Source organism: Dendrobates tinctorius, unplaced genomic scaffold (genome assembly GCF_039654945.1).
Source record: "Dendrobates tinctorius isolate UK_male_01 unplaced genomic scaffold, ASM3965494v1 ptg000024l, whole genome shotgun sequence".
Lineage (NCBI taxonomy): Eukaryota > Metazoa > Chordata > Amphibia > Anura > Dendrobatidae > Dendrobates > Dendrobates tinctorius.
This window is the reverse complement of record NW_027361692.1, coordinates 10,892,501-10,907,416: the sequence shown is the minus strand read 5'-3', so window position 1 is coordinate 10,907,416 and position 14,916 is coordinate 10,892,501. Positions and strand designations below refer to the sequence as shown.

General features: G+C 42.3%; 1 protein-coding gene across 15 annotated transcripts in view; it reads left to right on the top strand.

The window, feature by feature from the left end:
• RIMS1 (regulating synaptic membrane exocytosis 1) overlaps nucleotides 1-14,916 on the top strand; it is a 548,264-nt gene that overhangs the window by 218,461 nt on the left and 314,887 nt on the right. For all 15 annotated transcript variants that reach the window (XM_073569361.1, XM_073569354.1, XM_073569342.1 and 12 more), the window contains 2 exons: nucleotides 8,614-8,681; nucleotides 14,604-14,714. In XM_073569361.1, coding sequence (XP_073425462.1) covers nucleotides 8,614-8,681; nucleotides 14,604-14,714 — 179 coding nt within the window. The remainder of the gene's footprint in view (nucleotides 1-8,613; nucleotides 8,682-14,603; nucleotides 14,715-14,916) is intronic.

Here is a 14,916-nt window from a genome sequence, read left to right as displayed (position 1 = left end):
TGATGTGTTTTCTGGGGATCGGTCTAAATTTTTGAATTTTATGAATAATTGTAAACTATTTCTTGCCTTGAAGCCTAACTCATCGGGGAGCTCTGTGCAGCAGGTTAAAATTGTCATCTCCTTGCTGCGCAGCGATCCCCAGGATTGGGCTTTTTCTCTGACACCTGGAGATCCTATTCTGACTAATGTGGACGCATTTTTTCAAGCCTTGGGGTTGTTGTATGATGAACCTAATGCTATTGATCAAGCTGAGAAAACCCTATTGGCATTGAACCAGGGCCAGTATTCTGCAGAGTTATACTGTCAAAAATTCCAAAAGTGGGCGGTCCTTACTACGTGGAATGACGATCCCTTAGCAGCGCTCTTTCGGAAGGGTTTGGCAGAAACCGTAAAAGATGTTATGGTGGGATTTCCTGTTCCCTCTGGTCTTGATGATTCTATGTCATTAGCCATTCAAGTTGATCGGCGTTTACGTGAACGTAAAACTACAAGAGAGGCATTGCCGCCTTTTGAACGAACGTCTGAACGCATGCAATGTGATAGGGTTTTATCTAGGGCGCAACGTCAGGAGTTTACAAGGCGTAATAAGCTGTGTTTTTTCTGTGGAGACGCCTCTCATACTATTTCTATCTGCCCTAAACGAGAAAAACGTTTTGCGCACACATTTGCTGTGGGCAGTGTACAACCTAAGTTCCTTTTGGCAATTACTCTGATCTGCTCCTTGTCTACATTTCCCGCTAAGGCTTTTGTAGATTCACTAGCAGCTTTGAATCTGATGGATTTAGATTTTGCTAAACGTTGTGGTTTTCCCTTGATACCCCTGCAGACTTCTATCCCTTTGAGGGGTATTGATGCTACTCCTTTGGCGGAGAATAAACCCCAGTTTTGGACCCAGGTGATGATGCAGGTCGCCCCGGACCACCAAGAAAATTGTAAATTTTTGGTGTTGCACAATTTGCATGTTACTATTGTTCTGGGTTTTCCCTGGTTGCAAACTCATAATCCTGTTTTGGATTGTAAATCTGTGTCTGTGGTGAGTTGGGGTTGTTAGAGTGTTCTTAGTGACACTCCTGTTTTCTCCACCTCTCCCCAGTCTCATGATATTCCTGATTATTTGGCTGATTTTTCTGATGTATTTAGTGAGAGTAAGTCTGCATCTTTGCCTCCTCATAGGAGTTATGACTGTGCAATTGAGTTAATGCCCAGGTGTAAATTTCCCAAGGGTCGGCTTTTCAACTTATCGGTATCCGAACATGATGCTATGCGATCTTATATCAAGGAGTCGTTGGAGAAGGGTCATATTAGACCATCGTCTTCACCTTTAGCTGCTGGGTTTTTTTTGTGGCCAAGAAAGATGGTTCATTAAGGCCTTGTATTGACCATCGTTCCCTTAACAAAATCACTGTTAAATATCAGTACCCATTACCCCTGATTTCTGATTTATTTTCCAGAGTTAAAAGTGCCTGCTGGTTTACCAAGCTTGACCTCAGGGGGATGTATAATCTTATTCGCATCAAGCACGGGGATGAATAGAAGATGGCGTTTAATACTCCGGATGGACATTTTGAGTACCTTGTGATGCCTTTTGGGCTCACTAATGCTCCTTCTGTCTTCCAATCTTTTATGAACGATATTTTCCGGGACTTTGTGGATAAGTTTTTGATAATTTATCTGGATGATATTTTGATCTTTTCCAGTGATTGGGATTCTCATGTGGAATATGTCCGGACTGTGTTCGGAATTTTGAGGGTAAATTCCCTGTATGTTAAGGGATCGAAGTGCCTCTTTGGCGTACAGAGGATTTCATTTTTGGGATTTATTTTGTCCCCGTCGGCTATTGAAATGGACCCGGCCAAGGTACAAGCTATTTATGATTGGGTTCAGCCCACTTCTTTGAAGGCTCTACAGAAGTTTTTGGGTTTTGCTAATTTCTATCGTAAATTTATAAGTAATTTTTCTGGTATTGTCAAACCACTGACTGATTTGACCAAAAAGGGCGCTGATGTGGTGAATTGGTCTCCAGAGGCAGTCTCAGCATTTCAGGAGCTTAAACAGAGATTCACTTCTGCTCCGGTTCTACGGCAACCTGATGTCTCACTCCCATTTCAGGTGGAGGTAGATGCTTCTGAGATTGGTGCAGGAGCCGTTTTGTCCCAAAAAGATCCGGTGACTTCTAAAATGAATCCCTGTGCCTTCTTTTCTTGAAAATTCTCCCCATCTGAACGTAACTATGACGTGGGGAATCGGGAATTGTTGGCCATGAAATGGGCATTTGAAGAGTGGAGACATTGGTTGGAAGGAGCTAGACATCAAGTTGTGGTCCTCACCGACCACAAGAATTTGATTTATTTTGAATCAGCCAAACGCTTGAATCCTAGACAGGCCAGGTAGGCCTTGTTTTTCACGCGTTTTAATTTTGTGGTCTCCTTTCTTCCGGGCACTAAGAATGTTAAGGTGGACGCCCTTTCTAGGAGTTTCTTTGCGGATTCTCTTATTTTGACCGAGACTACCATTCTAAATGAGGGGGTAGTTCTTTCCGCCATTTCACCCGATTTGAGACATGCCATGGAGGAATTTCAGGAGGACAAACCTGAACGTTGCCCTATGGGGAAATTGTATGTTCCTGACCAGTGGAGGAGGAGAGTAATGTCTGAAATTCATTTCCCCACGTTGGCTGGTCATCCAGGTATTTTTGGTACCAGAGATTTGGTGAGTCGGTCTTTTTGGTGGCCTGCCTTATCTCATGATGTCAGGAATTTTGTGCAGTCCTGTGGGACTTGTTCTCGGTCAAAACCCTGTTCTCGTTCTAGTGGGTTGTTGATGCCCCTGCCGGTGCCCAAGAGGCCATGGACCCATATCTCAATGGATTTTATTTCTGATCTTCCTGTCTCTCAGAGAATGACTGTTATCTGGGTGATTTGTGATATATTTTCTAAGATGATCCATCTTGTACCACTCCAAAAGTTGCCATCTTCTTCAGAGTTGGTGCCCTTGTTTTTACAACAGGTGGTTTGGTTGCATGGGATTCCTGAGAACATTGTGTCGGACAGAGGAGTCCAGTTTGTTTCCAGATTTTGGAGAGCTTTTTGTTCCAAACTGGGAATTCAGTTATCTTTCTCCTCTGCATTTCATCATCAGATCAATGGGCAGACTGAGAGAACAAACCAGACTTTGGAGTCCTGTTTGACATGTTTTATATCTGCTGATCAGGATGATTGGGTCTCATTTTTGCCCTTGGCCGAATTCGCGCTAAACAATAGAGCTAGTTCTGCCACTTTGATGTCGCCCTTTTTCTGTAACTTTGGGTTTCATCCTCGATTTTCTTCAGGGCAAGTGGAATCTTCGACCTGCCCAAGTGTGGACACTGTGGTAAAGAGAATGCAGCAGATTTGGGACCAAGTGGTGGATAAGTTGTCCCTCTCTCAGGAAAATGCCCAACGGTTTTCCAACCGGCATAGGACCAATGGTCCCCGGTTTAAAGTGGGTGATATGGTTTGGTTGTCATCAAAGAATATTCCTATGAAGGTTGCGTCTCCAAAGTTTAAGCCAAGTTTCATTGGACCTTATCAGATTTTGAGATTCTTAATCCTGTTTCTTTTCGATTGGCTCTTCCAGTTACGTTTAAGATCCATAACTTGTCTCATAAATCTCTGTTGAAGAGGTTTGTGGAGCCAGTAGTTCCTATGGCAGCGCCTCCTGACCCTGTATTGGTTAAAGGCAATGTGGAATATGAGGTAGAGAAAATATTGGATTCTCGTTTTGCTAGACGGAGACTCCAGTACTTGGTCAAATGGAAGGGTTATGGCCAGGAGGATAATTCTTGGGTCTCTGCTTCTGACATTCATGCCGATAGATTGGTTCGTGCATTTCACCGGCCTGGTGGCATTGGTTAGGGTTCGGTGACCCCTCCTCAAGGGGGGGTACTGTTGTGAATTCGCTTTCTGGCCTACCTCTGGTTACTAGTGAAGATAGTGGAGCTGGTTATATTGACAGAGGGGTCGCGAGTTCTCTTTCCGGGCTCCCTCTGGTGGTTACTGGAGGTAATGGAGCTGATCTAATTAACAGAGGCTTGCCACCTGATAATGAGAAGGATGACTGGAGATCTGGAGTTTCTGACTGGATTTAAGACAGCCGACTCCCTCTATCCCTGCTGGTGATTTTTTCCTGCCTCCTGAGGTCTTAGTTTCCAGCTCAGTCCCTGCATGCTCAAGCTACGTGTTCTTTTGCTATTGGTCACTTTTGATCTGGTTTTGTCTATTTCAGTTTTGTGTGATCAGCCAGCTCTGGCTGGGGCTGTGCTGAATTTCCAGCCTTATGTTACTGCTTGTGCCAGTTTGTTGTTGTCCCTTATTAGACTGGCCTCTTTTTTCTCTGCTTTCAGAATATACCAGAGTGCTGATACAGTGGGCGGAGTCTAGTGACTTCAGTATTTTTCTATCAGACGTGTTGGGCATTTTTTGCAGGGTTTTTTGCGTGATAGCAGACTAAGTCTTTCCTTTCCTGTCCTGTCTAGTTAGTGTGGGCCCCATCGTTTGCTCAGTCTATTTTCCTACCTGCATTTGTGTTTTCATCTTGTCTCACCGAAAATATATGTTTGGGGGCTATCTATTCCTTTGGGGTCTGCTCTGGGGCAGTTTAGATTTCCCCCTTTCTTGCTTTAGGCTTATTTAGTTCTCCGGCTGTGTCGAGGCATCTAGGATCATCGTACGCTCCACGGCTACTGCTAGTTGTGTGGATAGGATCAGAGGTCTGTAATCTGCTTAGTTACCAACCTCTCTGGTTTTCTGTGGCTTAGCTTGGTCTTGCTTTCCACCTCGGTGACCCAATCATAACACACATGCCGACTATATGGGCACATCTTCATTGAATGCAGGTGTATTGACCAAGGCTGGAAACAATCTAATTGGAATGTGGCTGGAATACGCATATCACATACTTGCGCTCACATGACCTCCCGCTGCCGGCACCAAAGAATTCTCCTAGCGCTCAGTGCACACAATGTGAGGATTGATAAGTACAAGACAGCACTATTTACTGAAGCAGGGTTGGTTTGCAGATTCCTGAACTGTGGGAGTATGCCTAACTCTGAGGTTAGACCACTACCAATCCTAATGATATGGAATAATCATAAATTAGAATCTCTGAAGCCTCCCTGCTTGGATGATTTTAGCTGTTCAGTGTTGGCCACTCCCCTCTCATATATATATATATATATATATATATCTATACTCACCTCTGGCAGTCTGAATTGCCAGTGTTAATTCTTGTACTGTTTGGTGTGGAGTGGAGGAGTCTGTTGTTGGTAGAGATATTTTGAGTATTGTTCTGTGACTGTTGCTTGGACTTTTTAACTGTTTGACAATCCTCTTCCTCTCCTATTTGCTTAATATTCCTTTTCTCCTCGGTGTTCCCCTCTGTTGTCTGTTAGTGCATATTTGTATGATTGGTATTTTTCCTTTATCCCTGTACATCCTTCCTTGTTTGTCTGGTTTGTGTATACTCATGCACTATTACTCCCATTTCTCCTGGGTCGGGGCGGGAGACAGAGAGCAGATTCGGGAGTTCAGAAAGTAATGTAGCCCCGGTGTCTTCCCCATCAGAAGTAATCCGGGGAGCAGGGATAGCTAGGTAACCATTAGCCTTAGGGACATGGAAGGCACCTGTGGCCCGGGTATCTGATAGAGTTGTGACACTATAGTTGTGAATACATATGAGTTCCAGTTATTTTACCCTATACCTTATCACCTTACCTTATAGTCCATTGGGAGCCAGTCAGAATAACTTGGCTAAACAGGAATAATGATTGCAGCAGTGTTATTGATCCTGAAATTCCTGAGCCTGACTTTTCTCACGTCAGCTTTTATGAGGTAAAATATTTATTTCATGCCACTGTCTACAAATGAGTGGCATTTGCATCCTTCTTCACGAGACCGTTAATTTTAAACTCATCAGGTTAGACATATCGGGGGAAGCCAAGATCTAGTTAGCATTGCACTGAGGAGCTATTGATTAATGTGCTAATCAATGAGGGCACTCCGCTGCAGAGATTTGTTTTGATGACAGCAGCACGCTGTATATGGCAGCTCTGGCCTCCTCGACGCGAATTGTTTGACACTGCAGAGTATTTTGGCTCAGACCTCAAAGAAAGCAGGCGCTGATGAGTTTTATGTGAACATAGCTGTCAATGGTTAGATCGCGCCGCTGCTTGTACGTTTATACGACGCTCGCCAGCCACATTCCTGACGACGGCTCGCTTTATGAGCATTCTCGTGCCTCTGATATGTTCGCTGGGCTTGTCCAGTTTCTGCTCCAGACGCTGCACTCAGGGACAGGTAACCGTCGTGGTACTGCAGATGGGGCCGGATTTTGTATGCTCATCTTAACACAATGCAGCATTTTACAGCAGCGCGGTCGTAGCTGCATGATTCGCTGTAATCTGCTTGGCCTGCTGGTTTGGACGCTTAACCCATTGAGAAATACTGATATTATGTATATTTATTGCTTTCCGCCATGCGCTGCTCTTCAGTACGTTTTACACCCTATTACCAATTGTGCAGAAGATCCAGCATGCATGCCTTGGGAAGGGTTAATTTGCATCACGGTAGAGGACCTGCATGTCCGCACCTCATAGACCCGCGGTATTGTCTTGGATAACATTCATACAGATTGTCTGGCTTATTTTTAGCCGCTGTGTTTGGCAGAAGACAATTGGAGTGTCCTGTGTCCCCTCAGTCCTGCTGTGGTTAGTACATTTTAAGAGCCTATTGAAAAGCAATGAGTGCCTATTTGTGTGCTGTGATTAACGGGGGAGAGACCGAGCTTTGATGGAAGGAGTCTGTGGTCAGAGTACAGCCATTGAGGATGGGTTGGGGGTGTCCCAACAGAAGGACACGTTCACTTCTCAGCACATAAGGGCTTTTTCAATAACGCAAGTTCTACATTTGAGCCGCACCTACACGTTGGCGAGAGTCAATAAACACTTCCGATATAAATCTGTCTCCAGATGTAGCTGGACAAAAAGAAAAATGATATATCCAGAATGGAATAAACTTATTTTTTTCATTCCAGGATATTTTTAAATATTCAAGATGGAGTTTCGATAACAAGGCATTAAAAAACCATGAAGTTTTAAAAAGCTATAAAACTCCAGTCACTGGCTCTTTTTACAGTATCTACTAATTTGTGGTGTAATGAGCATGGCTGATGACTGTTACGGGGAAATGTAATTCTAGATACTGTGCTGAATATTTTATTAGTGGCTATGTATAGTTACCAGAATAATAATAATTATTCTTAATAATACCTCTACTATCTTTGGTTGGAGCACATTTACAAATATGAAACCATCCGATAACTTAAAGCTGCGCTGTTTGATATCTTGTATCATTAAGTCTGGATTATTAAAATGACCGGTATGCGAAAGCAAATTACATTTTTCAAGACTGATTGATCCCTTGACAGTAATTCTGCATATCACTGACTAGTCCTAAAGTTTGATCTAGAAATTGCCTTTAAATCCCAATACCCAGTGATACCAGGTTTTGTTTTATTGTTCACAGCTGTTATTTGCCTTTATATGTTTTTGTAAACCGACTTCTGGTTTTATGTAAGAAACCTCAATGACAAGTCTAATTTTTCATCATTTTCAGGATCTGTTTTGTTGTCAGTGGATGAAAATGTTCTCATTTGCATCCAGTAGCTGACAGCCATACTGATCTACTGCTGAGGGTTTGTTACAGTTTCATATACTCTAGGCAATCCTTTCTGAGGTAAGTACAGCAGCTGCGTTAGACTTTCGATTTAGTGCATTAGTGACATATTACCGAAAAAATTGGCCTCAGCGGTCATTTTGTGGGGCTGTAGTGGCAGCTGATTGAAGTGGAACCTATCAACTTTTTTTACATGTAGTCGTGTGTTCCCTAATAAAAATTATACATTTTGTTTTAGAGATCCTATGTGCAAGTCTTGAAAAATCTAGTGTAAAAGCCATATACAAATCAGGCTGGGAGTGCATTAGGGGCATGTGCAAACACTTGGAAGAAGCAGGCTAAAGGCATTGACACACCCCTAATGCACTTCCAGACTGACTTACATAAATCTTGGATTTAACAGGTGAGTAATGCTTCTTTTATTATTTTATGGTAGTTATGGTATGCCTAGGATTAGTATTTCTTTTCCTCTGTATCACTTTATAGGCAAATCTTTCTGACTAGTGTCTCCAAATTATTTTGTTGATGAACCTCTGAACTAGGTACTACTCTATGTTGACACCAGGCAAAAGAAAAGAAATACTGGTACATACAAAAATGCAAATATGGAGACATGAAAGTGTATCTGTCTTTAGTGTTTTCTTTAATCAAGTAGATTTTTATTAAGGAAAGCATATTAGGATACAAATTTTCCAAATGCAAACATTTTCATATTAACAACCCCGTATAACAACATCCCCCCCAACCCTATTAGACCGCTTGTATTGTCCATATACTCTTCTTCTGTAGAACAAAATAAAGGTTAATAATATCCTTCCACCATTCGTGGCATTACAGGTAGCTCCCCACATATTCAATCTTTCTCGAGGTCCCAACCAATCTTTAATGTTTTCTATTGTTACAGGTGACTTGGACTATTATTGGCTGGATCCTGCCACATGGCACACTAGAGACACATCCCCTCTTGGTTCGGTAAGAAAATTCACCATTGTCTCTTAACAGTACATTCCATAGGGTGCTAGGATGTGAAAATTGAACTATGGGAAACAGTGGCGTAACTAGAGTCCAATGCACACTGTTGCAAAATTTGGACCTGGGCCCCACCTGTATATAGGTCAGATATATGGGCCCTTGTATCATCCTAGGTCCTATAAAGACATGCATGTTCGACCCTCCCCATGTAATATTATTATTAATAATAATAATAATAATAATAATAATAATGTCATTTATATAGCACCAATATATTTCACAGCACTTTAAAATTAAGCGATAACATGTAGATAGAAATATATGGAGCCGGCGGCAGTGTCGGGTATTGAGACGCGAGACTCGTGCGAGTATCTCGCAAGTGTGACCCCGGCCTTCCTGACACATCTGCAGGTTCTTCTCAGCGTCCACCTCACGGGCAGACAGGGCTGCAATATTGTTACAGTACAGCAGAGCTCAGAAAGAAGCAAAAAATGTCTTTGCAAGAAAACAAATTAAATTTCTCCTGTTCTGTGTCAGTTACATGTGGGAATGCCTCCTTTTGTTTAAAATAAGCTCTGGCGGCAGAGTTATCTTCCAGGCACCATCCTCATCATAGCCGGGAAGAGGTCATTTATATAAAGTGATAAAAGATGATTTGTCAACAACAAGACATCTGATATGAGACATGCAGTACAATAGTTTATATTGTCAAACGTGGAGACAGATGTTCTTTAAGGTGAGGTGATGTCAGGAAAAAAGGTGTATAATTGGGTGTCACCAGCATAGAGATAAAAATATCCCTGGAAACCAAATCTGCTAATGGTCTGTCCAATAGAGGCGGACTAGGACGAGGGCTGAACATTAAAGGCCCCGTCACACTAAGCGACTTACCAGCGATCCCGACACCGATATGAAGGTGTCAGGATCGCTGGTAAATCGCTATGTGATCGCTGGTGAGCTGTCACACAGACAGCTTCACCAGCGATCAGCACAGCGATGCCGAGCGCCCGGCATCGCTGGCCATCCTGTAAAAAATAGAATCAGAATAAAAAATATAGTTATTCTCACCTTCCGACGTCGCGTTCAGCCATCCCACCTCTCTCCACGCTCCGGTCCCAGTGATCCTTTGCGAGAATGACCGCGAGATGTCACAGTCTCGCGGGATAACAAAGTCTCGCGGTCATTCGTGCAAAGGATCACTGGGACCGGAGCGTGGAGAGAGGCGGGATGGCTGAACGCGACGTCGGAAGGTGAGAATAACTATATTTTTTATTTTTTTTATTATTTTTTACACCTGATCGCTGGTCTCCCGCTGTCACACACAGCGATGCGTGCTGGCCAGCGGGAGACCAGCGACCAAAGAAATGTCCAGAGGTTTCTTGCAGCGATCAGCGATACCGGCAGGGGGGCCGCTCGCTGATCGCTGTCACACATAGCGATCTCGCTGGTGAGATCGCTGTTACGTCACAAAAGTTGTGACTCAGCAGCAATCTCGCTACCGAGATCGCTTAGTGAGACGGGGCCTTAAGGACACATAAAAAGCGGGCTGAAAAAAAGCCCTAGCCAGCTCACCAACCACAGCCGGAGCACGGAACCTCGTCTGGATCCAAACGACAGTTGATTGTAAAAAAAAAAAAAGTTCCAGCTTCCAGGATAATAACTTTTTATTCCAAAATATAGATATAAAGTTCCATATACAGCTTTCTCCCCATATGCAAATGGATGTGTGTCGGGCACTGAATCAGCTACGCGGATCTTTTTCACAGCTGAAAAATTAGTGACATGACGCAAGTCTTATATTTTTCAAGGACCAATAGAAATGACAACTGCTGTCACATGATTAAATTGACAGGTCCTGCACGCATTTGTCTACATAATGCAAGATTGCGTTATACTAATTCATTAAAATACAAAGCAAACAAATATAACATATATTAAAATACAGAAATAATTAATAATACATGATTTCGTTTCTTTTGTTTAAACCGCTGGGATATCTAGAGCCTAAATATAGGATCCAGAATTCTTCTCTTGTGAGAAACCTTTTTTTTCTATCTCCTCCATGTTTGGAGCTTTTAGCACATTCTATTCCAACAATTGACATGGTTTCTTAACCAACATTATGTTGTGTCAGGAAATGTTTAGAGGCCATGGATATATTGCGCGTATTTGTATTACTGTTTTCCACATCCCTGATATGCTCTAAAACACGAGTTTTTAACTTTCTTGTTGTGCAGCCTATATATAACAAATTGCATTTATCACAGTATATTTTATATACTACATTTTCAGTATTGCAGTTAATAAACTATTTAATGCTAAATGTTTGAGTATTTTCTGAATTATTGAACTTATTTGTTTTATGTGCATATTTGCACATTTTGCACTTTTCTGAACCACACTTGGAAAAAATCTACAGAGAAGCATTTTCAGCTGTGAAAAAGATCCACTAGGGGTCGAAACGCGTAGCTGATTCAGTGCCCGATACACATCCATTTGCATATGGGGAGAAAGCTGTATATGGAATTTTATATCTATATTTTGGAATAAAAAGTTATTATCCTTGAAGCTGGAACTTTTTTTTTTTTTTTTTCCTGAACATTAAGGAACCCGATAGTTAGGGGACGATTAGAGGAGTAAGAGCCAGCAAAAGATAGTGAAGAAGCGGTTGGAGAGGTATTAGAACTAGGAGACAATGGTGTCCTTGCAGCCAATAGAACAGAGCATAGTGATGAGGAGCTGTTGTAATAATATTCCCAGTCCTGGCTCCTTCCAGTAATTATGTCCCCATTTTGTCATCTTCCAGTAATAATGCCCCCCATCCTGGTCCCTTCCAGTAATAATGTCCCTCATTCTGTACCTCATGCTATAACAATGTTTCCCATCCTAGGCAGCTTCCTGGAATGATATCCCCCATCTTGAGCCCCTTCCTGGTATATTGTTTTCCGTCATGTAATGTCTTCCATCCTGGGCCCCTTCCTGGTATAATGTTTTCCGTCATGTAATAATGTCTCCCATCCTAGGCCCCTTCCTGGTATAATGTTTTCTGTCATGTAATAATGTCACCCATCCTGAGCCCCTTCCTGGTATATTGTTTTCCGTCATGTAATAATGTCTCCCATCCTAGGCCCCTTCCTGGTATAATGTTTTCCGTCATGTAATAATGTCTCCCATCCTAGGCCCCTTCCTGGAATAATGTGTTCTGTCATGTAATAATGTCACCCATCCTGAGCCCCTTCCTGGTATATTGTTTTCCGTCATGTAATAATGTCTCCCATCCTGGGCCCCTTCCTGGTATAATGTTTTCTGTCATGTAATAATGTCACCCATCCTGAGCCCCTTCCTGGTATATTGTTTTCCGTCATGTTATAATGTCTCCCATCCTGAGCCCCCTCCTGGTATATTATTTTCCGTCATGTAATAATGTCACCCATCCTGAGCCCCTTCCTGGTATATTGTTTTCCGTCATGTAATAATGTCTCCCATCCTAGGCCCCTTCCTGGTATAATGTTTTCTGTCATGTAATAATGTCACCCATCCTGAGCCCCTTCCTGGTATATTGTTTTCCGTCATGTAATGTCTTCCATCCTGGGCCCCTTCCTGGTATATTGTTTTCCGTCATGTAATAATGTCACCCATCCTGAGCCCCTTCCTGGTATATTGTTTTCCGTCATGTAGTAATGTCACCCATCCTAGGCCCCTTCCTGGTATAATGTTTTCTGTCATGTAATAATGTCACCCATCCTGAGCCCCTTCCTGGTATATTGTTTTCCGTCATGTAATGTCTTCCATCCTGGGCCCCTTCCTGGTATATTGTTTTCTGTCATGTAATAATGTCTCCCATCCTAGGCCCCTTCCTGGTATAATGTTTCCGTCATGTAATGTCTTCCATCCTGAGCCCCTTCCTGGTATATTGTTTTCCGTCATGTAATAATGTCTCCCATCCTAGGCCTTTTATTTAATAATGTCCCACAACATCCTGTCCCCATCCGATAGTAATGTCCTATACACATAATCATCATCATGTTTATATATATTGTTTTATTAACTCTTGACCAAATTTAAAAGTAAATTTGTTAATCCCTATACAGAATAGAACAGAAACAATATCACAACAATTGCCGAATTTTACTTGAATGAAGCAGAAAATAAACATGGCAAGTAAAAATGTAAAAAGAGATGGAAGGAGATAGTATATAGGGAATATACAAATTCTAGAAAAGTGGAGACTAAAGGGAGGTGTGAGATGGGCGTTTCATGGAATACATTAAAGCATAACTGTTGTTTAAATTCTTATTAAATGATAATGTGGATCAAGTGATTTTAATTATCTTTCAAATATCCAAAAAAAAACTTTCAAAACTCTGTAGAAGATGTCCTCCTATGATATTTCTAAAGCAAATCCATATTCAGTTCCACACACACTAAATACAGCTTTCTAAGGGTGGGGGTAGAGCCTACTCAGCCCATGCTCCTGGCGGAATCGCATGCATAGGCTATGTGCTGTTATTTCTATAGAATGAGTGTTTTATCAGCAGGAGATTATCACTGCTGACCTAGCTGCTTCATGCCTCCTGGACCAACCACAGCCCCAGTATGATTAGCTGCTTACCGTCATTATACCATAAACACAGAAAATCAGCAGATGGAGCAGCTCGGTAACTGAGCACTAACAGCAGCCGCTGGCACCGAGGACAGCTGATTGTTGTGGTTGCCGGATGTCACCCCCCCACCGATCAGAGATTGATGACCTATCCTAAGGATCCTAAGGATAGGTCATCACTCATCAGTGTTAAAGTAGTGGACAACCTCTTTATGTTTCAGACCCCATGATGTATAGCTTACAACTTGCTTCTAGTTTCTGACTTTTACCACATATTAACACAGCTTTATTACTGATCTCACCTTCTACAGCTCCATTTTCCTGAGGCTGACACTTCTGCACTCCTGAACCCTGCTCTGAAGTCTTTAGTCTGTAAAATCATGCACAGCTTGTATGATTCAACCCCATCTCTGAACTCCCTGAAAACTTAGATGCTGTCCTCCCCTTCCACAGTTCGATCTGTCATGTACAACCTCTGCTTCCCTCTCCCTCCCCCTACTTACTGCTGCTTTCCTTAGGAGCCAGTCAGACAGCCGTGTAAATCGAACTGAGATCAGAACACAGTGCACGGATTCCTCGATTGCTCTGACACCAGATTTTTGCTACTATGCCGTCCACTTATTAGACTGCTTGCTGCAGTTTTGATAAAAATCAGATTTATCTGCTGCAGATCTACTAACTCTCTCAATGCTGAACTCTATATGAATTCTCCCCCACTACTGATCGACTACTTTCTGTGTACACTGCATAGGCAGAAAGCGGAGATTCGTGGTGTGGGCGGGCTTATACAGAGCTCATGAATATGGAGGACTACACAGCAGCAGGTTTACTAGTCCTCTGATAAAACTGCAATTTTATCAAAACTACAGCAAACAGTACCTGTAAGTGACGCGTCGCTGGAATCAGCGTCTCTGTCTCTACATTATGCTTCTTTTAAATTAGATGGGAAAAACCTGGTGACAGATTCCGTTCCAGAAATGTATTCAGAACAGAATTGTTAGCCTCTTTCAGAGACTGACGTTCACGCCAAGCTCTTTTCACTTTTGATGTTGATGTTAGGGCTGAATTGCTTCTCTACACTGTCCCTTTAGTTATAATCAAATCTGCTGTAGAAAAAATAATAGAGATTATTCTAAACCCTGCCTCGGTGACCTGTATTACTGTCTTTCCCATGTATAGTAAAATGTTCTCTGGCTTTCTAAATCAACCCACTCCGCATAATCTATCCTGCCAAAATCGAGTAGTCCTTCTATAAAGTGTTGCAATAGAGAAATGAGCAGTAAGCACATCCTCACTTTGTTTTTGATGTTCTCCTCCAGCACCCTGTTACCTGGCAGCCATCGAAGGAGGGGGATCGTTTAATTGGACGTGTTATTTTAAATAAGAGGACAAGTATGCCAAAAGAATCTGGCGCTCTTCTAGGACTGAAAGTAAGTAAGCAGCTTCTCCAGATAACTGCGTCCTTGTGACAGTATCATCTCCGTCATTTATCACACGGGTCCACATATATTATTTAGTAGAAGTTGATTTTCACAGCTAAAATTTGGGACATTTTACTTCTCGCAACAATAACAGGCAAGAAACTGGACATGAACCGGCTGTGAATGATTTATCAAAGGCAAGGGTGAAAAA